Source organism: Osmerus mordax, chromosome 6 (assembly GCF_038355195.1).
Source record: "Osmerus mordax isolate fOsmMor3 chromosome 6, fOsmMor3.pri, whole genome shotgun sequence".
NCBI classification, from domain to species: Eukaryota; Metazoa; Chordata; class Actinopteri; order Osmeriformes; family Osmeridae; genus Osmerus; species Osmerus mordax.
Window position 1 is genome coordinate 348,005 of NC_090055.1, and position 26,792 is coordinate 374,796.

At 48.9% G+C, this 26,792-nt stretch overlaps 2 protein-coding genes across 8 annotated transcripts; one reads left to right on the top strand and one right to left on the bottom strand.

The window, feature by feature from the left end:
- Positions 1-389: 389 nt before the first annotated feature.
- On the bottom strand, positions 390-7,698 carry erp44 (endoplasmic reticulum protein 44). The gene is made up of 11 exons (XM_067237322.1): positions 7,541-7,698; positions 5,949-6,021; positions 5,577-5,616; positions 4,331-4,446; positions 3,012-3,196; positions 2,762-2,877; positions 2,473-2,647; positions 2,236-2,347; positions 1,979-2,120; positions 1,039-1,141; positions 390-942 (listed from the first exon to the last, which is right to left on the bottom strand). Exons 1-11 carry the CDS (start codon positions 7,595-7,597, stop codon positions 841-843), a joined length of 1,221 nt encoding a protein of 406 aa, XP_067093423.1. The 5' UTR covers positions 7,598-7,698; the 3' UTR covers positions 390-840.
- Positions 7,628-26,792, top strand: invs (inversin). Of its 7 annotated transcripts, none has more exons than XM_067237314.1 (19): positions 7,628-7,723; positions 8,522-8,682; positions 15,064-15,151; positions 15,288-15,454; positions 16,350-16,523; positions 16,978-17,145; positions 17,307-17,487; positions 17,590-17,699; positions 17,888-18,059; positions 18,268-18,423; positions 18,559-18,680; positions 18,868-18,975; positions 19,080-19,186; positions 19,378-19,587; positions 20,227-20,432; positions 21,827-22,343; positions 23,215-23,378; positions 24,554-24,640; positions 26,084-26,792. In XM_067237314.1, the coding sequence occupies exons 2-19, from the start codon at positions 8,680-8,682 to the stop codon at positions 26,197-26,199; spliced, it is 2,856 nt and encodes a 951-aa protein (XP_067093415.1). In that variant the 5' UTR covers positions 7,628-7,723; positions 8,522-8,679; the 3' UTR covers positions 26,200-26,792. The 7 variants fall into 7 exon arrangements, with proteins under 7 accessions (XP_067093415.1, XP_067093413.1, XP_067093418.1 ...); XM_067237312.1 differs by lacking the exon at positions 7,628-7,723 and adding an exon at positions 8,001-8,130; XM_067237317.1 differs by lacking the exon at positions 7,628-7,723 and adding an exon at positions 8,001-8,130 and having other exon boundaries at positions 24,566-24,640.

Here is a 26,792-nt window from a genome sequence, read left to right on the forward strand (position 1 = left end):
TCAACAGTGGAGGGAGGAGAACGAGAGGGAGCCACGTTGGAGTGTTGAGATGCGACCAGAGCGGCTGCCCTCCTCCTCCAGAGCGGCTGCCCTCTCCTCCACCAGACAGACAGGCTGCCCTCTCCTCCACCAGACAGACAGGCTGCCCTCTCCTCCACCAGACAGACAGGCTGCCCTCTCCTCCACCAGACAGACAGGCTGCCCTCTCCTCCACCAGACAGACAGGCTGCCCTCTCCTCCACCAGACAGAGAGGCTGGTCTACCTACAGATAAGAACCTACTAGAACTGACACTCAAACACTGGAGTGAGGGAGCCCACTTGTCTGTTTTTCTAAACATGATAAAATAATGAAGGAAAAAAAGAAACAGGGTGATGAAAAGGAAAAAAATAAAATTAAGAAAACCTTTCATTTAATTAATTTAGGATGACAGACATGCCCACTTAGCACGAACATATTTACAAGCTCAAAAAATAAAAGTTAAAAGGCTTTTTTAGTTGTCCTAAGGTTAGGGTTGTCCTAATGCCTCTAACCCGCACCCTCCTCTTCATCTGTTTCCTCCTTTTTATCCAAAATAAAAGTTGTACACATAAGAGTTATGAAAATATAGATTATTCCAACACAATTTTTTCTTGGACCGTCCTCCTCCTCTTCTCTTCTCCTCCTCATCCTCCTCCTCCTCTTCTCTTCCTCTCCTCCTCCTCCTCCTCCTCTCTACGGGTGCTGAGGGGGTGTTGGGAGTTGCTGTTGGGTCCCTCTGGCCTGTCCCAACCCTAACCCTGACCTCTCCCTGCCCCCGAGGCGTGGTTTGGGGTTTGAGGGTCATGCTCAAATCGTAAGGTCACAGTTCGTCCCGGTCCCTGAGAATGGTGTAGCGAGACTCACTGGGGGCAAGCTTCTGGAAGGAGCTCTCTGGAGGGTCACTCGCCGCTACCTGAATCTCCTGCAGACGGGACACGCAAAGTTAGACACAAACAGGCACCCTTACAAACACACACGCACCTTTACAAACAAACAGGCAATGTTTGGTCTGCCTTACCTCTCCAGGTGTGCTGTCCGTAGGGTCAGGCCCGTGGTGGAACTCTCGATGGAGCTTCCCAGAGTGCAGGTCCAGCACAAACTGCCTCAGTTTCCCAGGGATCCTAGCAAACACACAAAGGAGGAGACACTGTGAGCTACGTATCCAGACAGAAACACACACCACATGAACATGGGCTGGGCACACAGAGGAGCTGATTGGAATAAACACGTTCTGATTGGACAACCCTGTGTTGGGTTCAACGAGAGATGAACCATCTGTCCAGAACCCCAGCTGTCCTCTGGATAATGAGATGGGGTCAGTGTTCAGAGTCACGTCAGAGCAAACGAGTAGTCTGTGTTTCTCTCACACACACACACACACACATATATCCTGCAAATGAAATGATTCACCGTGTGCCACATGCGGGGGCTGGTGATGTAATTAGGTTTGGGAGGGGGGCAGCCCTGAGGGCTGAGTCTGATAGAACCCTGATTGGGAAGGAGGAGGGGGGGGGGGGGTTGTAAATATGATTAGATTAGACCAGATTAGTTTAGCACTAATTGCACGTGCCAAATCATGTCACATTAGCATGGTGTCCCGGCCCGCTGCAGACCGGATGGGGGGTGAAGCGTCTGAGATTCACTTCATCTGAGGGTGGTTAGGGGTAGGAGGGTGGAGACTCAACATCTGACAGCAATCTAATGGGAAACCACGCCAACACCATCTGCAGCTCCACGGACACAAACATGGTTCTGACTGCAGTTTATACAACAGGATGCTCAAAATGCATTCTGGGACCCCAAAGACTAATCTGAAGCTGAAGGCATTATGTATGTGTCTATACATACTGTACACACACAGTATATACATACTGTACATACACACACACACACAGTATATAAACATTCTGTACACACAAGGTCTCATCACCAGCAGGATAAGAAGAGAGGGTACTCACGCCAGGTCTTTGTATTCAGGGAAGACGTACATATGTCTGAAGGAGTCGATAGCGATGACAGGACAGTCAGCGGGCGTCTTCTGAATGTGTAGCAGAGGGTGGCGGAACTTGTCACAGTCCGCATGCAGGAAGTTAATAGACCCTGTGAAGGGAGGGGCCTGGTTAACCAGGAAGCAGGACACCAACAAGGCACCCAAACAAGGTGAGCTGGTTCACTGCAGCGGCTGATGCACTGGAAACACACACACACACACTACCTTTCTCGCTGATGAGCTGACGAGCCACCTCGTGCTGAAACTTCTCCAGGCTGGTGGTGTCCTCCTTCAGATGGAACAGAATGAGGAACGGAATCCCTTCCTCTGTCAGCTCCTGGACACACACACACACACACACACACACAGATAGATGTGGTTGTTTAGTGCAGGGGGAGTGTAAGTGTGTGTGTGTGTTGGGAGTGTGTCTGTGTTGGTCTGGCCATCCAAATGAGAGCTCACCTCTCCGTTTTCGAAGGTTATCTCACGGACCAGGGGAACACACTTGTCCTGCGCCCAGGCGTAGGTCAGGTCAAAGTTGGTAAGCGAGCCTAGGTACACCATGTCAGGAATGGTCTCTCCTACAGGCTTGTAGATGACGTTGTCTCCACTGAATCTCTCTGTGTCAGACACCTCACTGTCAGAGAGAAGGGGGGGTTATCACGTGATAGACACCCAGACAGACAGCACGTGTGTGAGCCAGGAGGGGTGGTGACCTTGCAGGAGACTGCCAGGCCACAGGTCGTCTCACCCGAATGCAGCAGAGAAGGAGCAGTCGTCTCGTAGGATGTTGGCCACCTTCTGGAAGGTACGGTAGTTGTCCGAGTCCTTCTGCTCAAAGTAACCAATGACGTTCCGCTTACTCCTCTGAGGAGAGACACAGAGGAGTTATTTAAACAAATGATTGTATTTTGAGTGAGTGTCATGCGTGTGTAGTTCTAGGAGAGTGAGTGTGTGTGTGTGTAGTTCTAGGTGAATGTGTGTGTGTGTGTTCCACTCACATCCACAGTATTGACCTCCTCCAGGGACTGGAGTTCTTTAACTGGGTCGACTTTCTGCTGGCGGATGAAGTCTGCTATGGCTGTGACTGACCTCTGACCCCGGTACTCCCTCTTCATCATCATGCCATTCCTGAACAGTTTCAGCGTTGGGTATTTACTGATGCGGTACCTCTGGGCTATGTCCGCTAGGCACACAGGACGGGGGAGGGTTAACACACAGGACGGGGGAGACGGGGGAGGGTTAACACACAGGACGGGGGAGGGTTAACACACAGGACGGGGGAGACGGGGGAGGGTTAACACACAGGACGGGGGAGACGGGGGAGGGTTAACACACAGGACGGGGGAGACGGGGGAGGGTTAACACACAGGACGGGGGAGACGGGGGAGGGTTAACACACAGGACGGGGGAGACGGGGGAGGGTTAACACACAGGACGGGGGAGACGGGGGAGGGTTAACACACAGGACGGGGGAGACGGGGGAGGGTTAACACACAGGACGGGGGAGACGGGGGAGGGTTAACACACAGGTATGGAGGGATGTAAAGACAGGCCGGGGGAGAGAGAGAAGAGGAGTGATTGAGTGTGAGGGAATGACTGATAGAGAGACCAGCGTCTAAAGACACTGCCGTCAGTCTCCTCTGATCTCAAAGATGAAAGCAGGCCCCCGCGGAGAGTAAATATAGAGGTGTGTGTGAGCGTGTGTGTCTGTGGCAGGTGTCAGTCTCTCTGCAGGGTGTCTCTAAGCCTCCCATCTTCACAGGCTGTGGCAGTTTTGTCATTAGTCTTCAAACAGTTTGCAGGTCATCAATAATTCTCTTTAATTTGCTTTATCTCAAAGGCTGAGCCTGATGGTTTCTATGTGTGTGTGTGTGTGTGTGTATGTGTGTGTGTGTGTATGTGTGTGCACGCGTGCGGTTCAGATGTGGGCCATATCACATTGTGTGTGTTGTACAATGTTTTATAATACAGTGAATATTGAGGCCTGTTTGCATGTGTGTAACTCACAGTGCTGGTCACAGTGTGTGTGTGTGTGTGCGTGTGTGTAACTCACAGTGCTGGTCACAGTGTGTGTGTGTGTGTGTGTGTGTAAGTGTGTGTATGTAACTCACATTGCTGGTCACAGTGTGTGTGTGTGTGTGTGTGTAACTCACAGTGCTGGTCACAGTGTGTGTGTGTGTGTGTGTAACTCACAGTGCTGGTCACAGTGTGTGTGTGTGTGTGTGTAACTCACAGTGCTGGTCACAGTGTGTGTGTGTGTGTGTGTGTAACTCACAGTGCTGGTCACAGTGTGTGTGTGTGTGTGTGTGTAACTCACAGTGCTGGTCACAGTCAACTCGTGCAAACACAACCTGGGAGGCCTCTGGGTACTCCTCTCTTGCCACGTTGGACGCCTCCTCAAAGATGGGGTGGAGCATCTGGCTGAACCTACACCTGAGGGTGACAACACTGTTACAGCCACACCCACTAACACCAGAGTGTCTGTTCACTGGGGGTGACAACACTGTTACAGTCACACCCACTAACACCAGACTGTCTGTTCACTGGGGGTGACAACACTGTTACAGCCACACCCACTAACACCAGACTGTCTGTTCACTGGGGGTGACAACACTGTTACAGCCACACCCACTAACACCAGACTGTCTGTTCACTGGGGGTGACAACACTGTTACAGCCACACCCACTAACACCAGACTGTCTGTTCACTGGGGGTGACAACACTGTTACAGCCACACCCACTAACACCAGACTGTCTGTTCACTGGGGGTGACAACACTGTTACAGCCACACCCACTAACACCAGACTGTCTGTTCACTGGGGGTGACAACACTGTTACAGCAACACCAGGGTTTGTTAGTTAAAGTGGTATGGTGGGGTTTGCCGTCAGGCAGGGGGGGGCGCCTTCTCTGCGGTGTGGAGAGAAGGGAGACTGGCGTTTTGGAATGGAAGGGAGACTGGCGTTTTGGAATGGAAGGGAGACTGGCGTTTTGGAATGGAAGGGAGACTGGCGTTTTGGAATGGAAGGGAGACTGGCGTTTTGGAATGGAAGGGAGACTGGCGTTTTGGAATGGAAGGGAGACTGGCGTTTTGGAATGGAAGGGAGACTGGCGTTTTGGAATGGAAAGGAGACTGGCGTTTTGGAATGGAAGGGAGACTGGCGTTTTGGAATGGAAGGGAGACTGGCGTTTTGGAATGGAAGGGAGACTGGCGTTTTGGAATGGAAGGGAGACTGGCGTTTTGGAATGGAAGGGAGACTGGCGTTTTGGAATGGAAGGGAGACTGGCGTTTTGGAAGGGAGAAAACAGGACAGATTAACACGGCGATTAATGACGGCGGCAGGCGTGTGTTGCTTAGGCGGCCGCCTTAACTGCAAAGTGCTGCGGGACACCCTGAACACCCACTAACACCTGACTGTCTCTTCCCAGTGATAAGACAACAACAGGCTTAAGACAGCATCATTGGGTTATCATAAACAGGATCTGACCTATGCAGAATGTTATCTGATACTGATGCTGGCAGTGGCGTGTCATGTGACAGGAGGGAGCAGGAACACACTTACCAGTCTGCATAGAAATTCACCAACGATACTCCTGCATTATCTGAAAATAAGCCAACACATGTTAGACTGGCTGTATTCTGAATTACAAGTGTTAATAAAGAAACGTCGAGTAATTGGGGGGGGGGGAGTAAAAATAGTTGAGCGTGGGTACAATTACCTGTCAGAGAGAGGAGAGAGAGAGAGAGAGAGAGAGAGAGAGAGAGAGAGAGAGAGAGAGACAGACCATTCCTTGACTCTGACCACAGAAATACTTTTGCAACTATTCACTTCTGTTCCTTGATTTTGTGCTGTACTTTCTAAACACACTATTTGCATGTTGCTTTGGATAAAAGCATGTGCTAAATGAGCAGAATGTGAAAGAGCAAGACGTACTGAGGATGTCATCGATGTTTCCAGAATCTAGACTGGTGATCTCAGCCTTCCCTGGGGAGGAAAGACCCATCACCTGCGTGCACACAAACACACACACACACACACACACGAGAAAGAGAGATGAGTCTACGGCATCTTAACACCAGCTTGTTATGCAGCATCTAGAAAAACCTGATTCATACACAAATGAACAGTCTTAGATTGGTATATACAGACAAATTGATCTGAAGAGCATTTCAGACTATCAAGTCTGAAATGTGGGTCAATACCAAACTAGAGCTACACAAGCATGACAGACCAAACTCAGACCCCCTCTTCCTGCGACTCGTCCAGCAGCTGCTAGCAGCCTGAAGGTGGAAAGCACTTATCTCTGTTCCACACATGAACAACACAGCAACAGGACACAGAACAGAGGCTAGACCTAAAGGTGGTTACGGACTCTGAGGGGAAAAGGTGCTCATCTGAAGGTATCAGGTCACGTGACATCCTGTTAAGCAGGATGTGGCTGTGATACAATGCTCCAATATTTGCTTTAGTTAACAAGCTTATGTTTCAGTGCTGTGTCCTTAGGATTCTGCATTGTGTACACCCACGCTCCCGCTCAACCAAAAACACGCATTACAGGCCAACTAGGTGACCATTAAGTAGACACTGCCCTCCTGGTTTCTCTCCTACACCCTTAAGATACCTCATCTACTGATGAAGAATAAAGGACATGACCGGTATTCAAAAGCATAGCTTTATCTGCATGTATTTGGAAGATGTTGATCAACAAGAACTGTGGAAAATAAATGTAAGAAGCACTACCCTGCGGGTGGAAAAGTTATACAGGCCTCAACTGTGAGCAGCAGCGCAGTAGCGTGTCTATTTCCGGGTTGTCAACCAATAGAAATGAGCCACAACAGAGGAATTCACAAACCGGCTAGCTAGCTAGCAGCATCCATAAAAACACACGGATATCAAGTGCAATCTGCAACTACATAACAAAGTAACCGAGATTAGATGGACATATGACTTTACTAAATATGTTGCATAAACACCATATACTGACGGCCAGCTGTATTATTCTAACAGGATAGCGTGCTATTTGCTGGCTAGCGAGTTACTCACAAACCTTGCCTTTACATAACTTAAGATTCAGCCCATAAAGAAGAGTAGGTAAGTGATTACAAATATTTGAGAATTTGGAATAACCAGATAACTTTTTAAAACGATTAACGGTTAGTCATGTTGCTTGTTAACGTTAGATGCATGTGAAGAAACGAGTGGCTGATTGTGCAGGCTATGCTAGCATGAGGGCTCGCACACTAGCGAGCGCTATGTTTGTCTGCTAAAATAGATTGATTATTGTGTGCTATATTGTCAGGTCATACTTAGTAACCATTTACCTAACTTCCTTTGAAAAGATATGAGTAAATGTCAGCTAAGGCCGATGGCCATTTGTGATGCTTGCTCGTCCACCATAAAATATTAAGCTAACTAGCCTGTCTCCTATACAGTGAATTAGCTAGCTAACTTTAGCAGCTAGCTGTGACAGTGCAGCTCAGAAGGTGAAGCAGTTCGGCATACAAAGTTACATCGCACGTGCTTACCAGCAGTATCGTGACGTAGCGGGTATCGATAAAGGGTAATATTGGTGACAGTTTCATTGTATAGTGGAGTTAGTAGAGGTTAGGATGTTGTTTGGTCTTCCCAGTCTTTCTCGACGCCACTGACTTCACTGCAGCAGGAAACGGACGGAGAGTTTAGCTTCCACAGAACCCACGGTGACCACGGTAATGGGATAAAAACTTCCGGGATATGCTACTAATGTGGATGGGAAATGTAGTTAAGTGGGGTTTCATCAAGCGTTAGGATTGTGCGCTGATGGTGACAGCAAAAATACTTCAAACATGTCCGTGTATTTGGGTAAACAGTAGAGATGGGATTTGTAGTATTTTACGTTTTGCCACCCAGATGTTTGCGGTCCGAAACGTTTTGCTTGGACAACTTCACCCCATAGTTTCTGTAGAGAAAGGCGAGGCGAAGGGTACCGTTATAAAAAAAAAAGAAATAAGAACGAAGCCATGTAAACAAAGTGATTTAGAATGGCAATGGTATTATCTTGATATTCTCGTTTTAGGTAGCTAGCTAGTTTGTTAAATTCATAGTTTGACATCAGTGATTTTGGGTAAGGACTAAGGTGAGTTGCATCATTATTAGCTAGGCTAGCTACAATGCTACTAGCTGCACAAGATTCATGAACATTATTACTGTTTCAACATTTCCTAATCCATACCAGCTATCTAACTTATTTCAAATGACTAGCCTACTTGTCTGGATAAATCAGCGTAAGTCTTTGCATTATGCACTTCCATGTGGTGTAGTATGAGTTTATCTAAGATAGTGCTAGGCTTTGTTGCTAAAATTAGGGCAGTTCTCCATGATACCTCTTGCAATAAGTATTTCCGTTCATTCCATTTATTTCGACTAAAAACTCGCCCTAGATTTGGTGCTTGAAAAGAGAGTATGCATGTGTGTCTATTGGTATATCTGTGTATTAGAAACAGACATTTGGCATTGTGTGTGAACAGGTGGGCACGCTCAGTGTGTGGGTGAGCTTCTTTCTCTGGCCCAGCAGGAGCAGGGATCAGAGTAGGTAGGGGAGCTGGGCAAGCTGTCAGACCCACCAAGGATGCACTGAGCTGGGTAACAGCTGCTGAGGCCACCCCTTAGCACAACCTGCGCGGCCATGGTAAGAGTCCAACACACACACATAAACAAACACGAAATATTCGGAATCTCCACATTTTTCAGGTTTCTGTACTGTAATCTGGTCCTTCAGTCTACCCGGGACTGGGGAGGGGTGGTGGGGGTGGGGGTTCTGTGTTTACAGTCGGTGTTATAATTATAAAGTAAATTGAATTTTGAATTGAATCCCAGCATAAATATTTGATGGGATAAAGCTGTCCATAGGGGGCTCCCAGTGTGTCAGATACTCACTGATGGAGACGGACACAAACGCGCGTGTCTGTGTGTGTGTTTGTTTGTGTGTGTGATACAGAAAAAGAGAGAGGGAGAATATGGTAAATGCCTTGTAAACATTCTCAGTTACATAAATGTGATATTGATCCAGCACAGGCCTGTGTTTAGGCATAGCATGTCCCAGTGTTAGTCTTGTCCGAACAGTACAGTGTACTAATATTTGCAGAGTACTATCTTGGATTAGTGTAGTGCAATCTACAGTTTGCCAAGCATTAACAAACTATTTACATAAAACCTTTGCCAAATAGTTCCCCATCATAGCTGCAGACTCTCCTGTCTACAGGTCCCCATCATAACTGCAGACTCTCCTAGCTGCAGACTCTCCTAGCTTTAGACTCTCCTGTCTACAGGTCTTTCTCTCCTTCCTGTTCCTCTATCTCTGTCTCTCTTTCCTCTCATTGATTTTGTGTTTGTTTTTCCAGCTGATTATGTCCCTGTGCTCTGATTCGCCGGCGGCCACATGGCTCTCTGCACTCTAATTTGACATTTAATTTGATCACAGTTTTAGTCCAATTACACTCTTAGGTGTGTGAAATGGAGAGGGTGGATGAGGACGAGGTAGCACCCCAGCCCTCCCTCCTCCTGGGGCTCATTACTGATGAAGTAGTCATAACACCCCTGCTCCCAAGGCCCATGGTGTCAGCCCCACCTGGAGCTGGTGGATAGGACTCTACCATTTTCTCTTCAGAGGGGATGGTAGTTGTAGTGGTAGTTCATGGGTTGATCAATCTTAAATGACATGCACCACATACTGCAGCGCAGTGGCCTACTGGCTCTGGTGAAATGTAATACACAACATAGGGAAAGTGTGTCATTTGAGACACAGCCAGGCTGTCGATGACTCTGATTAATCTCTACTACATCCTGACAGACTGCCAGTCACTGCAGCATCGACCACACTGGAGTGCCACAGATGCATACACACACACTTACACACGCGTACACACACACAGTCACTCTTATACACACGTACACACACCCACCCAGTGTTAGATTAGTGACACGTGGGCCAGAACCCTATCGACTGAGTGGAATGTTCCGGTATGAAATCACACCCTAATGAGGCAAAGATAAGCCTCATTACCAACAACACTCGATTATATGCCAGTCAAATGCAGCCATGCTCTATACCACTATGACCCCCCTCCATCCTCCTCCCTCCACCCCACCCCCCCGCTGAGCCGGGGGGGGGGGGGGGGGGTGGGGTGGAGCTCCTCTCTGAGCTCCTCTCTGACCTCCTCTCTGAGCTCTCAGACTGGAAGCACAAACACCACAACACCTGCCCCCAGAGGACAACAGCGTTCAAACACACACGTACAGACACAGGTGTAAGTCCTTGGAGAAAGCAGGACCGTACGCCCCCCACCACCACCACCAGCCCCTGAGCCCCAGAGAAGCTTCGTCCATCCCCAACTTAGATCTCCCATACTGTGCCTCCTTCCATCCCCAACTTAGATCTCCCATAATGTACCTTCCTCCATTCCCAACTTAGATCTCCCATACTGTGCTCCCCCCCCCTCCCCGCCATACATACTCCTGGTCAGGCCACGCTGTAAGTATGGGAATCCCCTCCAGAAGGTTGTGTTTGTGTGTGCTTGAGTGACGCTCCATGCTGTGGTGTTTTAGCCACAGGCACTACTGTCTGACCCCCATGGCTGGGAGATTGACAGCTGAGGTCCCGCCTAATTGCATTACTCTCCCTGGTGATTGGCTTCTGGCCCTGGGGGCTCATTTGTCAGGGAGAAACCTGGTAATGATGTAAATTACCTGATCTATGTGTCACTCAGCTCTTTATCCCCTGCTGATTGGCCCTTCTGCGCCCCATGGCCCGGCCTGTAGCCGAGGGAGGCTGCTCATTGGTCCCTGGGGAACCAGGAAGTGCCCCAGAGCCGGTTCTAGCAGACTGTAAGTCCCCAAAGGCTGATATTATCTTTCCTCCCGCCTCTTTACTTGTCACTCAATCTGGAGAGAAATCCCTCAAGCCTGGATCTGCAAATACACACACACACACACATACACACAGGTGAAATATCAGGTCTAGGTGGTTATTTGATTATGTTGCTCAGTAAGGCACAGTGTTACACTTAGCATAGGCCACTTGAAGGCCTGATTCCGTTCGATCCTCAGGAAAGAGGTTACGGAGGCCACATCAGACAGGGCGTCTAAATGTGTGTGTGTGTGACTGTGTGTGTGTGTGTCTGTGTGTGTGTGTGTGTGTGTCTGTGTGTGTAAGAGAGAATGTGTGTTTGTGTTGTAAAGGGAAGAATTGCTTAAGGCTTCATCCCCACTGTTTACTCAGCATGCCCTCGTTCTATCCTCCATCGCACACACACACACACACCCACACACAGTCACACACACACAGTCACACACACACAGTCACACAGTCACCCACACACAGTCACACACACACACAGTCACACACACACACACACAGTCACACACACACAGTCACACACACACAGTCACACAGTCACACACACACACAGTCACACACACACACACACAGTCACACACACACAGTCACACACACACAGTCACACACACACACACACACACGCTTTGATGCCCTGTCTGCATGTCATGTCTCAGCAGCTCCATTCAGTGTTGTTGATGTTTATGTCGGCCTCTCCTGTAGTGTGACTGAAAGCTCATCAGGGTGTTTCTGAGGCGTTTGAAAACCCCAGTAATATGAGACTGAATATGGATAAATACTAAATAATGCCAGCATCAACCCAGATCGATAGCTGGCCTACACACACGTTTCTCAGCCTCAGTTGAGATCAATAGTTAACTGTGTTATTGTCTTCATGGTAATGAGTGACAGGTTTGTTCAGTGCCAAACAGGACCTGATGAATAAAACTCCTCTGTAGATCTCAACAAGCCCCCATGTTGTCTTTGTCTGAACCAAATACTATATTTCACAAACCAAGGAAACCTTTCATCCAGTTAAAACACTGTGGATGTTTCTCAAACTGTTCTTACCGTAACGCAAATGGTCTTATTTGTGTAATGAATGTACTGCGGAGAAACGTCAATATTTAAAATGAGGTGGTTTCTGAATGACATTATTTTGACATGAATTCATATTTCATAGTTACTTGACACAAGATGGAATCTATAGTTTTTTTTGTCATCCAAAGAAAGTTACCTGTGGAAGTGTGGAGGAGCTGTGTGAACAGAGATGAGAGACATCCTACCTGCTCTTTCTGCTTGTTAACACCCCGAGCACCACAACCCTGCTAGCTGTGTGGAGGTGCTGCCATATGGCGTCTTTCTGATTGCACCATGTGCTAGATATTAGCGCTAGATTAAGGATATGTGCTGTGCTTTGAATCTTTTGCGAGTGTTTTTCTTTTGTATGGATGTGTGTGTGTTGTCTGTGCGCGTGTGTGTTTGTGATCTTTGGAAATTAGAGGAGTTTGTGTGTGTGTGTGTGTGTGTGTGTGTGTGGGTTGTCTGTGCGTGTGTGTTTGTGGTGGATCTCAGCGAAACTCCCATAAAAACTCTCATGGAAAATCACTTCCCACGACATGTCTCATGCACAGGCACGTGTGTGGGCCGTGCACACGCATGTATACATGTCTCATGCACAGGCACGTGTGTGGGCCGTGCACACACATGTATACACGTTCCCTCACATACACACACAGAAGTATGGACTCACACACATGCATGTAAGCACACAGACACACTCTCACACGACATAGTTACGCATTACTTCCCTCTCTCTGTCTCTCTTTCACTATCGCTCTCTCTCTCCAGTAGTCGCAGTGCCTAACCACTATTACCCTTGGTGACATGGCAAGCCTATTTGGCAAAGCATAAGAAAGCACCAGGTAGGATGGGTAACTGCCACAGCCCTAACCCTAACATGCTGCACGCAGTGTCTACAGGAGTTTCCTTTACGAGGAGGGAAGAAGATAGGAGAGGAGAAGAGAGGAGTGAAAGAGAGGAAAGGAGAAGAAAGGAGAGGAGGAAAGGAAGAGAGGAGAGGGATCAGAATGAGAGGAGAGGAAGAGAGGAGAGGGATCAGAATGAGAGATCATGTTTCTTTCCTCTCCCTTCATGTGTCACTGCCTGCCATGGCTGCATCTAGCAGGGGGATCACCTCTGGCTCTCGTCGTCTACAGCTGGTCTGAAGGAGAGTTTACACAGCTGGTCCGAAGGAGAGTTTACACAGCTGGTCCGAAGGAGAGTTTACACAGCTGGTCCGAAGGAGAGTTTACACAGCTGGTCCGAAGGAGAGTTTACACAGCTGGTCCGAAGGAGAGTTTACACAGCTGGATTTGGATTGGGTAACTCCGGTGTCGCATGAGTTGAATTTTCCAACTTTTGCAGTGCTTTGCCACGGAAGAGTGACTTTAGCGTTCAACAGTAGCCTACGTTTATGGGGTCGTAAGAAAACTCTGTTAAATATTTGTAGTGAGTTAGCTATAAACAATTATTACATGGCTGAATACTCGATTCTGTTGGCCTACAATAAACGATTGTTTATATTCGCGCACATGCTTGGCTTTCAGGTGGTGAAAAAGATTGCTATTGTTTACATCTTTGGCTAGCACAATTCAACGAACCCACACAATTTACAGAGTAGGCTACTGTTTGTTGGACGATGTTGGATATGACAGAAGAGGACCCCTTTTTTATATCAATTCTTCTTTGTCCGGCAAATCAACCCCACTGGCATTATTTTCAGACATCATTAACGCTTGCGTACACTTGCCAACAAAAGCAGTTTACTCCAATGAATGTTAGCTTCCTCTGGAGTTGCGCTAGCTTGTTTGTTGACTTTTATTGGCTGGCACAATGTGTGCAGCGTCCATGCCTAAAAGTTTTTTTTGGTAAAAGATACAAATTTGAACTAGCCCACTAGGCTGTATCACTTATATTGTATACCAAACAGAAACACTCTACTTAATAAGGGAGTCACGTGGCTGAGCGGTTAGGGAATCGGACTATTAATCAGAAGGTTGCCGGTTCGATTCCTGGCCCTGCAAAATGACGTTGTGTCCTTGGGCAAGGCATTTCACCCTACTTGCCTCGGGGAGGGAATGTCCCTGTACTTACTGTAAGTCGCTCTGGACAAGAGCGTCTGCTAAATGACTAAATGTAAATGTAATACATTTATGAATATATTGTGACACAACGCCATACCGGTATTCGCGTTCATACCGGTATACCGCCCACCCCTAGTTAATAGGTTTATGTGTTTAAGGGCAGTAATTGATTTTTCTTTTGCACCCCATGGACTGGTTCCCCTTCGTGCACACTCACACACACAAACACACTCTCAACAACACACACATACATACACAAGCACACATACACCTGGCTGCTGCAGTATTAATGAGACATGAATAAGACATGGGGAGAGACCCCCCGTGCAACACACACACACTCATACACACACACTCTCACACACACACTCATACAATCATACTGTCATACACACACACTCTCATACACCCACACACTCAAACTCACTCTCCTACACTCACACACACACACACAATCTCTCACACACACTCGTACACACACACTCCTACACCCTCCCCTCACTTGGTCCCCCCCCCCAGCTGCTTCCTGTCTGCAGATTATCCAGTGTTCACTAGGCTCAGGTTGGGCCAGGAAGAGATTTAACCCCCTCAGCAGGGGCACACACTCCCCTCCTGTCAGCATGCATAAACGTAGTCACAGTCAGATGTCTCTGTTATCGAGTGTGTGTGCTGGGGGCTGGGTCCTGTGTGGTTAGGGTTGGTAACCCTGGGTCCTGTGTGGTTAGGGTTGGTAACCCTGGGTCCTGTGTGGTTAGGGTTGGTAACCCTGTGTGGTTAGGGTTGGTAACCCTGGGTCCTGTGTGGTTAGGGTTGGTAACCCTGGGTGGTTAGGGTTGGTAACCCTGTGTGGTTAGGGTTGGTAACCCTGGGTGGTTAGGGTTGGTAACCCTGTGTGGTTAGGGTTGGTAACCCTGTGTGGTTAGGGTTGGTAACCCTGGGTGGTTAGGGTTGGTAACCCTGTGTGGTTAGGGTTGGTAACCCTGTGTGGTTAGGGTTGGTAACCCTGTGTCCTGTGTGACCATGTGACCAGGCGTCTCTCAGCTCCGCCTCTCCGGGCTCCCAGGTCCACGCCGCCGCCGTCAACGGAGACAGGAGCACCCTGGCCAAGCTGCTCACTGGTACACACACACACTCCTAACACACACACACACACTCATAACACACCCCTCTCACACACACACCTCTAACACACACACCTCTAAGACTGTGTGTATGTATATATACATATGCGTGTATATATATGTGTGTGTGCAGCAGAACCAGCGCTATGCAACCATGAGGACCAGTTTGGTCGCTCCCCGCTGATGTACTGCGTCCTGGCCGACCGTCTGGACTGTGCTGAGGTCCTGCTGAAGGCTGGAGCCTCTGTCAACAAGACCGACCACAGCCAGCGCAGCGCCCTACACCTCGCTGCACAGAAGGTACACACACACACATATCATAACCCACAAAAACACATCAGCAGGGAGGAAGTGAGGTGAGACTGGGAAAAGTATGTCCCACCAGGGATCCTAGGATGTCTACATGAACGCTGGAAATGTTGGAATGCTTGTTACAGGTGGGGTGGCAGTGCCCCCTAGTGGAAGGATCATCCTCATGACTGTCTCTGCCCAGACCGGCCTCTCCCCCCTCCCGCTCCTCACTTACTGCTGAGGGGGGCTGAGGCATCTCTCTCACTCTGCTGGGTGTGGGTGTGGGTGTGATGGGAGGTCCTTTCTCTTTCTGACATCTGATCAATAGCTGCCTGAGATTGGGAGAAGGCCCTGGGATTACTGATCTAATTGGAGAATAGGGAGGATGGACCCCCTCCAACACACACACACACACACACTGACACACACACTGACACACACAGACACAGACACACACACACTGACACACACACTGGCATGCATGCTCACACATTAGATAGATTTGTCAGTGAGCTGAGCAGTGGTCACAGGAAGGCAAACAGAGTGAGCACACATCACCTGGCCTCGCTGGCCAGAGCAGTCTCAGGTCCCTGTGACAAGGGGAGGGGGCGGGGCGACGCTGGAGGGATGACAGGGTGTAAGTGGGTATTTAGCCAGGCCACCCTCCCCTTCTGACAGCCTTTCAGAGCCTGAGAGAGAGAGTGAGAAAGCCTGGAGGAGAGGAGAGAGATGGATGATCAGGGGATTAGATCAGACGCCAGAGAGAGTGAGAAATGGGGATGATGTGTGTGTGTGTGTGTGTGTTGATTCTGCTGCTGTCTGATGCTCATGTCATGACCACTGTTGAGGCGAATGAGTGATTGAATCTGTTCTTCAGCCCGGTACGTGTGTGTGTGTCTCGTAGGGTAATGTTCGCTTCCTGAAGCTGCTGCTCTCCAGACGGGCTGACTGGCTCCAGAAGGATCTAGAAGAGATGACCCCCCTCCACCTGGCCACCCAACACTCCTCCCTCAAGCCCCTAGCCCTGCTCCTCAAATACATAGGTCCTGGGGAGGTGGACACCCAGGACAGGAACAAGGTGCCTTACACACACACACACACACACAGTCTCGTCTGAGAGGGAGGATCTGATGTGTATCAGACTGCTATGTTTTGTAATAATCCAATATGCATCATGATCATGTCAGGTGACATGACTGGCTTTAGTATGGCTCAGAATAGCCCCTCAGATGTGGGCAGCTGTCCACAATACACAATACAAGCTTTGTGTTTGCATGTGAGTCTGTGTGTGTTTGTGTGTGAGTCTGTGTGTGTTTGTGTGTGAGTCTGTGTGTGTTTGTGTGAGTCAACTATTTCCATGAACTCTCTCTCTCTGTCTGTGTCTCTCGTTTTCCCTCTGTCTTTCTGTCCATCTCCTGGCTTTTCTGCTCTTTTTTTTCTTTCTCTCTCTCTCTCTCTCTCTCTCTCTCTCTCTCACTCTCTCACTCTTTCTCTCCCTCTTTGTCTTTATATTTCTCTTCACCTCCCCCCAGCAAACAGCCCTCCACTGGTCAGCCTTCTATAACCGTCCGGAGCATGTTCGTCTTTTGATCAAGCATGACTCCAACATCGGTATCCCAGACAGTGAGGGTCGGATCCCTCTGCACTGGGCTGCACACAGCCAGGAACCCAGCGCTACTCACACCGTGCACTGCATCCTGGTACACACACACACACACTATACACACAGACACCATACACACATACGTATACCATACACACATACATACACACACACCATACACACACACATACATACACATATTAAGTGTGTGTATATGTCTATGTATGGTGTTTATTGTGTGTGTGTGTGTGTGTGTAGGAAGCAGCCCCGACAGAGTCCCTGCTGAACTGGCAGGACTACGAGGGCCGCACTCCTCTGCATTTTGCCGTTGCCGATGGAAACGAGGCGGTGGTGGAGGTGCTGACTTCATATGAAGGCTGCAGCGTCACTGCATATGACAACCTTTTCAGAACCCCCTTACACTGGGCTGCTCTGCTGGGTAGGGGAGTGTCCCTTTCTCTTTATTTCAGTTTCACAGTTTCATATCTGGCATTTAAAATTCAAAAGTTATATTTTCTATGTGTGTGTCTGTGTGTGTCAGGCCATGCGAAGATTGTTCACTTGCTGTTGGAGAGGAACACATCTGGCACCATTCCCTCAGACAGTCAGGGGGCCACGCCCCTGCACTATGGTGCACAGAGTAACCATGCTGTGAGTCTGATACACACACACACACAGCACACCAGATTACAGTATAGAGTATATGTACAGCACCAGTAATTGAATGGAAAAATGTGTCCAAACTTTTGACTGGTACTGTATGTGTATGAGTCGGATACTCACAGCATAGTTACTGTGTGTGTGCGTGTGCGCATGCGTGCGTGTGTGTGTGTGTGTAGGAGACGGTGTCCGTGCTCCTCTCTCACCCCTCAGTGAAGGATGAGCCCGACCTGGAGGGACGGACGGCGTTCCTGTGGGCTGCTGGGAAGGGCAGCGATGACGTCATACGCACCATGCTCTCCCTCACCCCCCACCTCGACATCAACATGTCCGACAAGTATGGAGGCACTGGTGAGGGTTAGGTTAGGGTGAGGGTTAGGGTGAGGGTTAAGATAGCTGGTCAGGGATTTAGCTGAAATGGCCTAGAGCAAAGGATTGAAGAGTTCTGTCTGTCTGGCTAGTTTCTCCTCTCCTCCTGACCTCCTCTCCTCTTTTTCTCTCCTGTGTGTGTGTTCTCATGTACGTGTGTTTTCCTGTGTGTGTGTGTGTGCTCCTGCAGCGCTGCATGCTGCTTCTCTGTCGGGCCATGTGAACACGGTGAGTGTGCTGCTCCAGCAGGGGGCACAGGTGGACGTCCTGGACGTGATGAAGCACACACCACTGTTCCGTGCGTGTGAGATGGGCCATAGAGACGTCATCCTCACGCTCATCAGAGGTGAGCAGGCAACTGGATATGGATGTGTTGTATATGTACAGTACCAGTCAAAAGTTTGGACACATTTTCCCAGAACTTTTGACTGGTACTATATGTGTGTGTATATATAATGTGTGTGTGTGTGTGAGTGTGTAGGCAGTGCCCGTGTTGACCTGGTGGATGTGGAGGGACACAGTGTTCTCCACTGGGCGGCGCTGGGGGGAAACGCCCAGGTGTGCCAGGTGCTGATGGAGAACGGGATCAGTCCTAATGTACAGGTACACACACACGCACACACACAAACACACAATCACATACGCACACACACACTCACCATGGTCCTATGGATGTGTGTGTCCTGTGTGTGTATGTCAAGGGTGTGTGTGTGTCCTGTGTGTGTGTGTGTGTCCTGTGTGTGTGTGTCCTGTGTGTGTGTGTCCTGTGTGTGTGTGTGTGTGTGTTCAGGATGTAGCGGGGAGAACTCCTCTGCAGTGTGCTGCTTATGGAGGGTACATCACCTGCATGGCTGTCCTCATGGAAAACCACGCCGACCCCAACATACAGGACAAGGAGGTAGGCACACACGGGCACAGAACCTACTTACCTTAACTTCTTATATTACTGCGTGTTGTGTGTGTGTGCAGGGCAGAACAGCATGTTGATATGTGTGTGTGCAGGGCAGAACAGCCCTCCACTGGTCCTGTAATAACGGCTACCTGGACGCTGTCAAGCTGCTGCTCGGCTGTGGTGCCTTCCCCAACCACATGGAACACAACCAGGAGAGGTGAGGGGGGGGGGGGGGGGGTGAGGAGAAGGGGAGGGGGGGGGGGAGGGGAGGGGCGTAGGGAGGGGGAGGGGAGGGAGGAGGGGGAGGGGGGGGAGGAACATGAGGTGAACTCACTCTCACCAATGCACTCTTCTGGGTTAGAATAGTCTAGAGATTCACAGTCTTTGTCTGTGTGTGTTTGTGCGCAGGTACACTCCTCTGGACTATGCTCTTCTGGGGGAGCACAGTGAGGTGACCCAGTACATGCTGGAGCACGGAGCTCTGTCCATCGCTGCCATCCAGGACATCGCTGCTGCCTCCATCCAGGCGCTGTACAAGGGCTTCACCGTCCGCAAGGCCTTCAGGGAGAGGAAGAACCTGCTCATGAGACACGAGCAGCTACGCAAGGACGCCGCGAAGTACGACACACACACACGTACCTTGCACTTGCACTGGCACCAACACACACACACATCTCTTTCTTTGTTTCAATTTCCTCTTTCTTTCCATCTCTGGTTATGTCCTTCTCCATCTTTCTCCATCTTCCTCTCCCCATCCAAACTGAAACACTCCCCATATCCAAACTGAAACACTCTCCCCATCCAAACTGAAACACTCTCCATATCCAAACTGAAACACTCTCCATATCCAAACTGAAACACTCCATATCCAAACTGTTCTAGTTACACCATTTTATGGACAGAGGCTTTTTTCATCCTACACACAATAATCTCATTATTCATACCAGCTGTTGTGTGTTTGACTGTCTCTCAAGAGGGTGTTGTGGATCTGTCACCGATGAGAAACACAATAGAGATACTAATAGAGGAATGAAGCGGGAGGCAGTTATGCTGTGACATCATTGAGGATCTGTTCCTCTAAGTGATGCTGGAATGAAAGACGGCTGTTTGGGAATGGTCATGTGTCTGTAATGTGCAGGTGAAGGAGTAGCAAGTTTATGTGAACGTGAAGTGTGTGTCGGTGTGTGTGTCGGTGTGTGTGTCGGTGTGGGAGACATGGATGTGGGGGAAACGAAACGCTCATCTCTGGTTGCTTAGGAAACGGGAGGATGAGCTACGGAGGCGGGAAGCCGAGTATCAAATCTCATTGGCCAGGTCAGAGAGACAGAAGATGTCATTGGCCCGTGCTGAGTTGGAGCAGATGTCATTGGCCGAGCCCACGCTGGACCCAGCGGTGTGTGAGACCCTGACCCTGCCCAGGGGGAAGAGAAACACAAGTACAGACCTGGAGCAGAGACACAGAGGTACACACACACACACACGCACACAACCACAACCACACAACCACACGCACACACACACAACCACACACGCACACACACACAACCACACACACACACACACACACACAACCACACACACAACCACACACACAACCACACACACAACCACACACACACACACACACAACCACACACACAACCACACACACAACCACACACACAACCACACACACAACCACACACACACAACCACACATACACAACCACACACACAACCACACACACACAACCACACACACACACACACACAACCACACACACACACACACACAACCACACACACACACAACCACACACACACAACCACACACACACACAACCACACACACACACACACACACAACCACACACACAACCACACACACACAACCACACACACAACCACACACACAACCACACACACAACCACACACACACACACACACACACAACCACACACACACAACCACACACACAACCACACACACAACCACACACACAACCAAACACACAACCAAACACACAACCACACACACACACAACCACACACACACAACCACACGCACACACACACAACCACACACACACACACAACCACACACACAACCACACACACAACCACACACACAACCACACACACAACCACACACACAACCAAACACACAACCACACACACACACAACCACACACACACACACACACAACCACACACACACACACACACACACACAACCACACACACACAACCACACACACACACAACCACATTCACACACACACACACAACCACACACACACACACACACACAACCACACACACACACAACCACACACACACAACCACACACACACACACACACACAACCACACACAACCACACACACACACACACAACCACACACACACACAACCACACACACACACACAACCACATTCACACACACACAACCACACACACACACACACACACACACACACAACCACACACACACACACACACAACCACACACACACACACACAACCACACACACACACAACCACATTCACACACACACAACCACACACACACACACCAGTGCAGACACACATATGCCAATGTAGCATGGTAAGTTCGGTAGCCTAGCAACGATTAGCAGGCAGTTGAAGGTGTCTGTCTGTCTCTCCTCTCTGTCTCTCCTGTCTGTCTCTCCTCTCTGTCTCCCCTGTCTGTCTCTCCTGTTTGTCTCTCTTGTCTGTCTCTCCTGTTTGTCTCTCCTGTCTGTCTCTCCTGTTTGTCTCTCCTGTCTGTCTCTCCTGTCTGTCTCTCCTGTTTGTCTCTCCTGTTTGTCTCTCTTGTCTGTCTCTCCTCTCTGTCCCTCCTGACTGTCTCTCCCAGCACACAGGAGCAGCGCCTCCAGGCCTCCAGCCCCTCCCCCTCCCGTGACTTCTGACCCTGTGGCCTCTGGCTCCGCCCCCAGCCCCCAACACAGACCCCCCACCACCGCCAAGGCAAAGAGACGCATCTCTGCAAACACACACACTCTCTCCAACAAACACACACACACTCCCTCTAATACACACACTCCCTCCAACACACACACATTCTGCGACACCAAGGAACACATTCCTAGAATAAAGATGGACAATCGAGGGAAGACACACACACACACCATCAAAACACACACAAACAGTCCTGTACAGGAACACCCACTGGTTAACGCAGGGAGCAGACCCTGCACACACACTCCCTCCCCAAGGCTATGCGCTGCTATGGATGATTCACAAAGAACATACACTGCTCCTGCCAGCACACACACACACGCCCTCAGCAGCGGTGGAGCCGGGGAAGGAGACAGAGAGGAGGTGAGGAGCCGCCAGCAGGCAGCCTGTACCATCCAGCGTGCCTGGAGAAGGTGTGTGTAGACCAAGTGCCCTTTGTGTGTAGTTTGTTTTCCCCTGTGCATGTGTGTGTGTGTGTAGCACCGTGTAAGGCCTGCTCTGTGTTAGTGTCTAGAAGTGGGTACGGTCTGTCCTGCTCTGGGACCAGGGCAGAACCATGTGGTGCCCACATGGTTCCCCACTCTCCCACTAACACCTCTCCAATGGGCTGGGGTGGGAGGTGCAGAGGTATAATCCCAAGAGCTCACACTGTTTTAACAAGAGGCTAAAAGTTCAGGCGTATCGTTGTAATAACTGCCAGCTGCCCCTCTCTCTTATGATCTCTCTCTCACACACACCCAGACACACAGAGACTCCCCCACCCCTATACGCCCTGGGTCCCAGCTGAGTCAGGTAGGGTCGTCTCTCATCATACTGGCCACAGAAGATGATAAACACACATGGTCTAGTATTAGCCCAGTATTAGTCCCCCTCCAGACAACATACAGGGAACAGAAACCTACAATCCAGCATGTGTCCTGCCACATTACACTTTACCTCACCTTGGGCCTTGCATGGGATTCGAACCCCCAATCCAGAGCACTCCATGGGTAGCTAGAGGAGTACCGTGTGGTCACGGTGAGCCACCAGGGAGGGTAACGGAGGTGCTGCTGTGGAACAGTTGATGAGATCAGGGCACCACAGGAGCTTAACATGACTCCTTTAACTCTAGGGCCTGTTGTCCTCCTGTTTCCTGTTGTCCTCCTGCTTCCTGTTGTCCTCCTGTTTCCTGTTTTCCTTCTGCTTCCTGTTGTCCTCCTGTTTCCTGTTGTCCTCCTGCTTCTTGTTGTCCTCCTGTTTCCTGTTGTCCTCCTGCTTCCTGTTGTCCTTCTGCTTCCTGTGTAGTTTCCATGTCCAAGGGAGTCAGAGGCGTGGCGTGGGCTCAGAGGGGGTGGGGCCTGCAGAGGCCACCTCCCATCTTCACTCAGCCAACAGAAACCGAACCTCTGGCCAAGCTCCGCCTACTAAGTCAGCAGCCAGCAAGAACTCAGCGCTGCAAAGCATCTATGGTGGGTAATAATAATAATAAGGTCTTGTAAGGTCTGTGTGTAACATGCCAGGAGAAATCTGATCAATTTGTTCTGGTTTGATGTTTGACATGATTTCAGGAAAAAAAGGAAAGCACTGAGCACATAAACTGAGCTTTCTAGGTTAGAGTGGACGTATGTAGGAATGAACCCCCCTGTCTGGTCAGTCCCCTGGGGGCGTGGTCATCCCCCCTAAGAAGGGGGGGAGCCTACAGACAGTCGTGACCTTCAGCACACATCAGCAGGTGATGACGGGAGAGTGGTATGGAATCTGGGCCAATATGCACACACACACACACAGCTTTACCCCCCTCTCTCTGACGTGGTCACCCCCCCTCTCTCTCCTCTGTCTCGTGGTCTCTCCTTCACACACACTTGCACTGTCAGTCGTGTTTCTGTGAAAAGTTCAAAGCTGTCAGGGGGAATGTCAGACGACTGCGTAGAGCTGTCTGCTCAACACACACGCCCCATCTACACACACTCGCTCCGTCTACACACACTCGCCCCGTCTACACACACTCGCCCCGTCTACACACACATCCATGAACCATTGTCATTCTTTTTAGTTCACAGTCTGGGACAATGTTAAAGGCATAGTTCACACATGTTCTATTATTTTCTGGATTTGAAATAATAATCGTATATAGATTAATGAAATCAGATCACTGGTATGCAATAATGCAATAATTAGGCTTATACAAGAATTGGGACATTGGGCCAGGTCTACACACACACGCCCCGTCTACACACACGCCCCGTCTACACACACGCCCCAACACCAGTTTATGTGACCAGCTTCTTTGGTACTTGCTGTATCTAATGACCTTGAGATGTCCTGTTGCGTTGCAGGGGTCAGGCTAGGTTCAAAAAGTATTGGGTCAAAGGCCCCAACAAGACTCAAACAAAGTGCTTTAACCACTGAGCTATGGAGCCTCATCTGCAATAATAACAGTCAAAGAAACTATTAAACAGTCCCACCCATGGAAACAGACAGGTTGGGTTAGTGCAGCCCCATAAACTGTGGCAGCTTTTCCTTCCAATGGCTACAGTCATTAAAGTGGCAACATTTGAATATAATATATGTTTAAGATTGTATAAAATAACATCTTGTTTATTTTGGTGTGTACTTAGTTTCATGTTTGTTTCCTGTGCTTCAGGAAGCTCGTTAGCCAGGCGGGGGCGCTGGCTCAGAGGGGCTCACTCCCAGATCCTGCTGGGCACATCTCTCCACACACCCAACCAGCGTGAGTACACACCAACACTGATTTCAGGCTGTGGTTCCAAGTGGACAATGTCAAGCTTGTGTGTGTCTTTACAGTGAGCAGTATGGAGTGTGTGTGTTTACAGTATGTGTGTGTGTTTACAGTGAGCAGTATAGTGTGTGTGTTTACAGTGATCAGTATGGAGTGTAGAGCCCGACCAATATATCGGCGGGCCGATATTATCGGCCGATATTGGGCATTTTCCAAACTATGGGTATCGGCATTTATAATGGCCAATAAACGAATATTAATGTTTGTTTTTTTTATTGTGTTTTTGTTCAAAGGACTTTAAGTTTCATATCTTAAGTTTGTATTTGTATACATTTTATTTATCAGAAACTGCATTAACATATTATTTTAGTGAGGAAATAATAACAGGAATCAGATGGCTGAGCAGTTAGGGAATTGGGCTATTAATCAGAAGGTTGCTGGTTCGATTCCAGGCCATGTCAAATGACGTTGTGTCCTTGGGAAGGCACTTAGTCGCTCTGGATAAGAACTTCTGCTAAAAGTGACTAAATGTAAACTACAAATAACTACTGTAAGGGAAATCATTTTGTTTTGTTACGCATTTCTGGATTTTTAAAATATTTTTTTATATTGGCTGATATCGGAATATTGGATTTTTAAATCACCAAATATTTGTATCTCAAAAATCCTTTATCGGTCGGGCTCTAATGGAGTGTGTGTGTTTACAGTGTGTGTGTGTGTGTGTTTACAGTGAGCAGTATAGTGTGTTTACAGTGAGCAGTATAGAGTGTGTGTGTGTGTTTACAGTGAGCAGTATAGAGTGTGTGTGTGTTTACAGTGAACAGTATAGTGTGTGTTTACAGTGAGCAGTATAGAGTGTGTGTGTGTTTACAGTGAACAGTATAGTGTGTGTTTACAGTGAGCAGTATAGTGTGTGTGTGTTTACAGTGAGCAGTATAGTGTGTGTTTAAAGTGAGCAGTATAGAGTGTGTGTGTGTTTACAGTGAGCAGTATAGAGTGTGTGTGTGTGTGTGTTTACAGTGAGCAGTATAGTGTGTGTTTACAGTGAGCAGTATAGAGTGTGTGTGTGTTTACAGTGAGCAGTATAGTGTGTGTTTACAGTGAGCAGTATAGAGTGTGTGTGTGTTTACAGTGAGCAGTATAGAGTGTGTGTGTGTTTACAGTGAGCAGTATAGTGTGTGTTTACAGTGAGCAGTATAGAGTGTGTGTGTGTGTTCACAGTGAGCAGTATAGAGTGTGTGTGTGTGTTCACAGTGAGCAGTATAGAGTGTGTGTGTGTGTTCACAGTGAGCAGTATAGAGTGTGTGTGTGTGTTTACAGTGAGCAGTATAGTGTGTGTTTACAGTGAGCAGTATAGAGTGTGTGTGTGTTTACAGTGAGCAGTATAGAGTGTGTTTACAGTGAGCAGTATAGAGTGTGTGTGTGTGTTCACAGTGAGCAGTATGGAGTGTGTGCACCTGTCTGAGTCAGTGGGAAAAGCCAGGCAGTATTCCTATCACCTCCGACCCCACAGCGCCGGGCAGGGGCCTGGAGGCCGAGGGAAGCACTGAGGCCATGGAGGCTGGAGGCCAGGGGGGGGCAGAGCCCCACACATCGCTGAGGCACGTTGGAGTCCCTCATCCTCTCACCACGGCGGCTTCACTCCAGGTGTTGGCCAGACCGCACCACTCCCTGCGGCTGTTCTAAATACAGCCATGACATCACAGCCGTGACCTCACAGGACAGAGTGATGTCTGTGGAAGTAGTGTGTGCGCAAGATAACCTTTTGGTTCATTGTAGAGAAAGGAGCACACACACACACACACATGCACCCTCATACAAGATAACCTTTCCTCCTGTGTGGAGACAGTCTATCAACAACAGGTCATACCGTAAGCCCACCTGCAGCCAGATGTACATGTACGTACACACACACACACACACACACACCAGAAGATACTCAGATGGACTTTAGACATACCGCTATCAGATATAACCTGTTTCCATGGGAACATGGAATATTTCATTTCTGCAGTGCCGTTCTCCAGTATGTGTCAGTTACAGACAAGCGCAAACCTCTTCCCAGTCTGGACCTACAATACCTCAGTGTTGAACAGTCAATCATTTAACAATTATTGGAATAAAAAAAGAATTACAAACTTAA

What these genes read in the sequence shown, in the direction of transcription:
- invs (XM_067237314.1), top strand. An exon ending in TACACCTCGCTGCACAGAAG is followed by an intron (nt 15,455 to 16,349) that starts GTACACACACAC and finishes TGTGTCTCGTAG; the next exon opens with GGTAATGTTCGCTTCCTGAA. An exon ending in ATCCAGCGTGCCTGGAGAAG is followed by an intron (nt 22,344 to 23,214) that starts GTGTGTGTAGAC and finishes CTTCCTGTGTAG; the next exon opens with TTTCCATGTCCAAGGGAGTC.
- erp44 (XM_067237322.1), bottom strand. Translation starts at nt 7,597, where the DNA reads ATGAAACTGTCACCAATATTACCCTTTATCGATACCCGCTACGTCACG. An exon ending in TAACCTTCGAAAACGGAGAG is followed by an intron (nt 2,348 to 2,472) that starts GTGAGCTCTCAT and finishes GTGTGTGTCCAG; the next exon opens with GAGCTGACAGAGGAAGGGAT. An exon ending in CGGACAGCACACCTGGAGAG is followed by an intron (nt 943 to 1,038) that starts GTAAGGCAGACC and finishes TCCCGTCTGCAG; the next exon opens with GAGATTCAGGTAGCGGCGAG.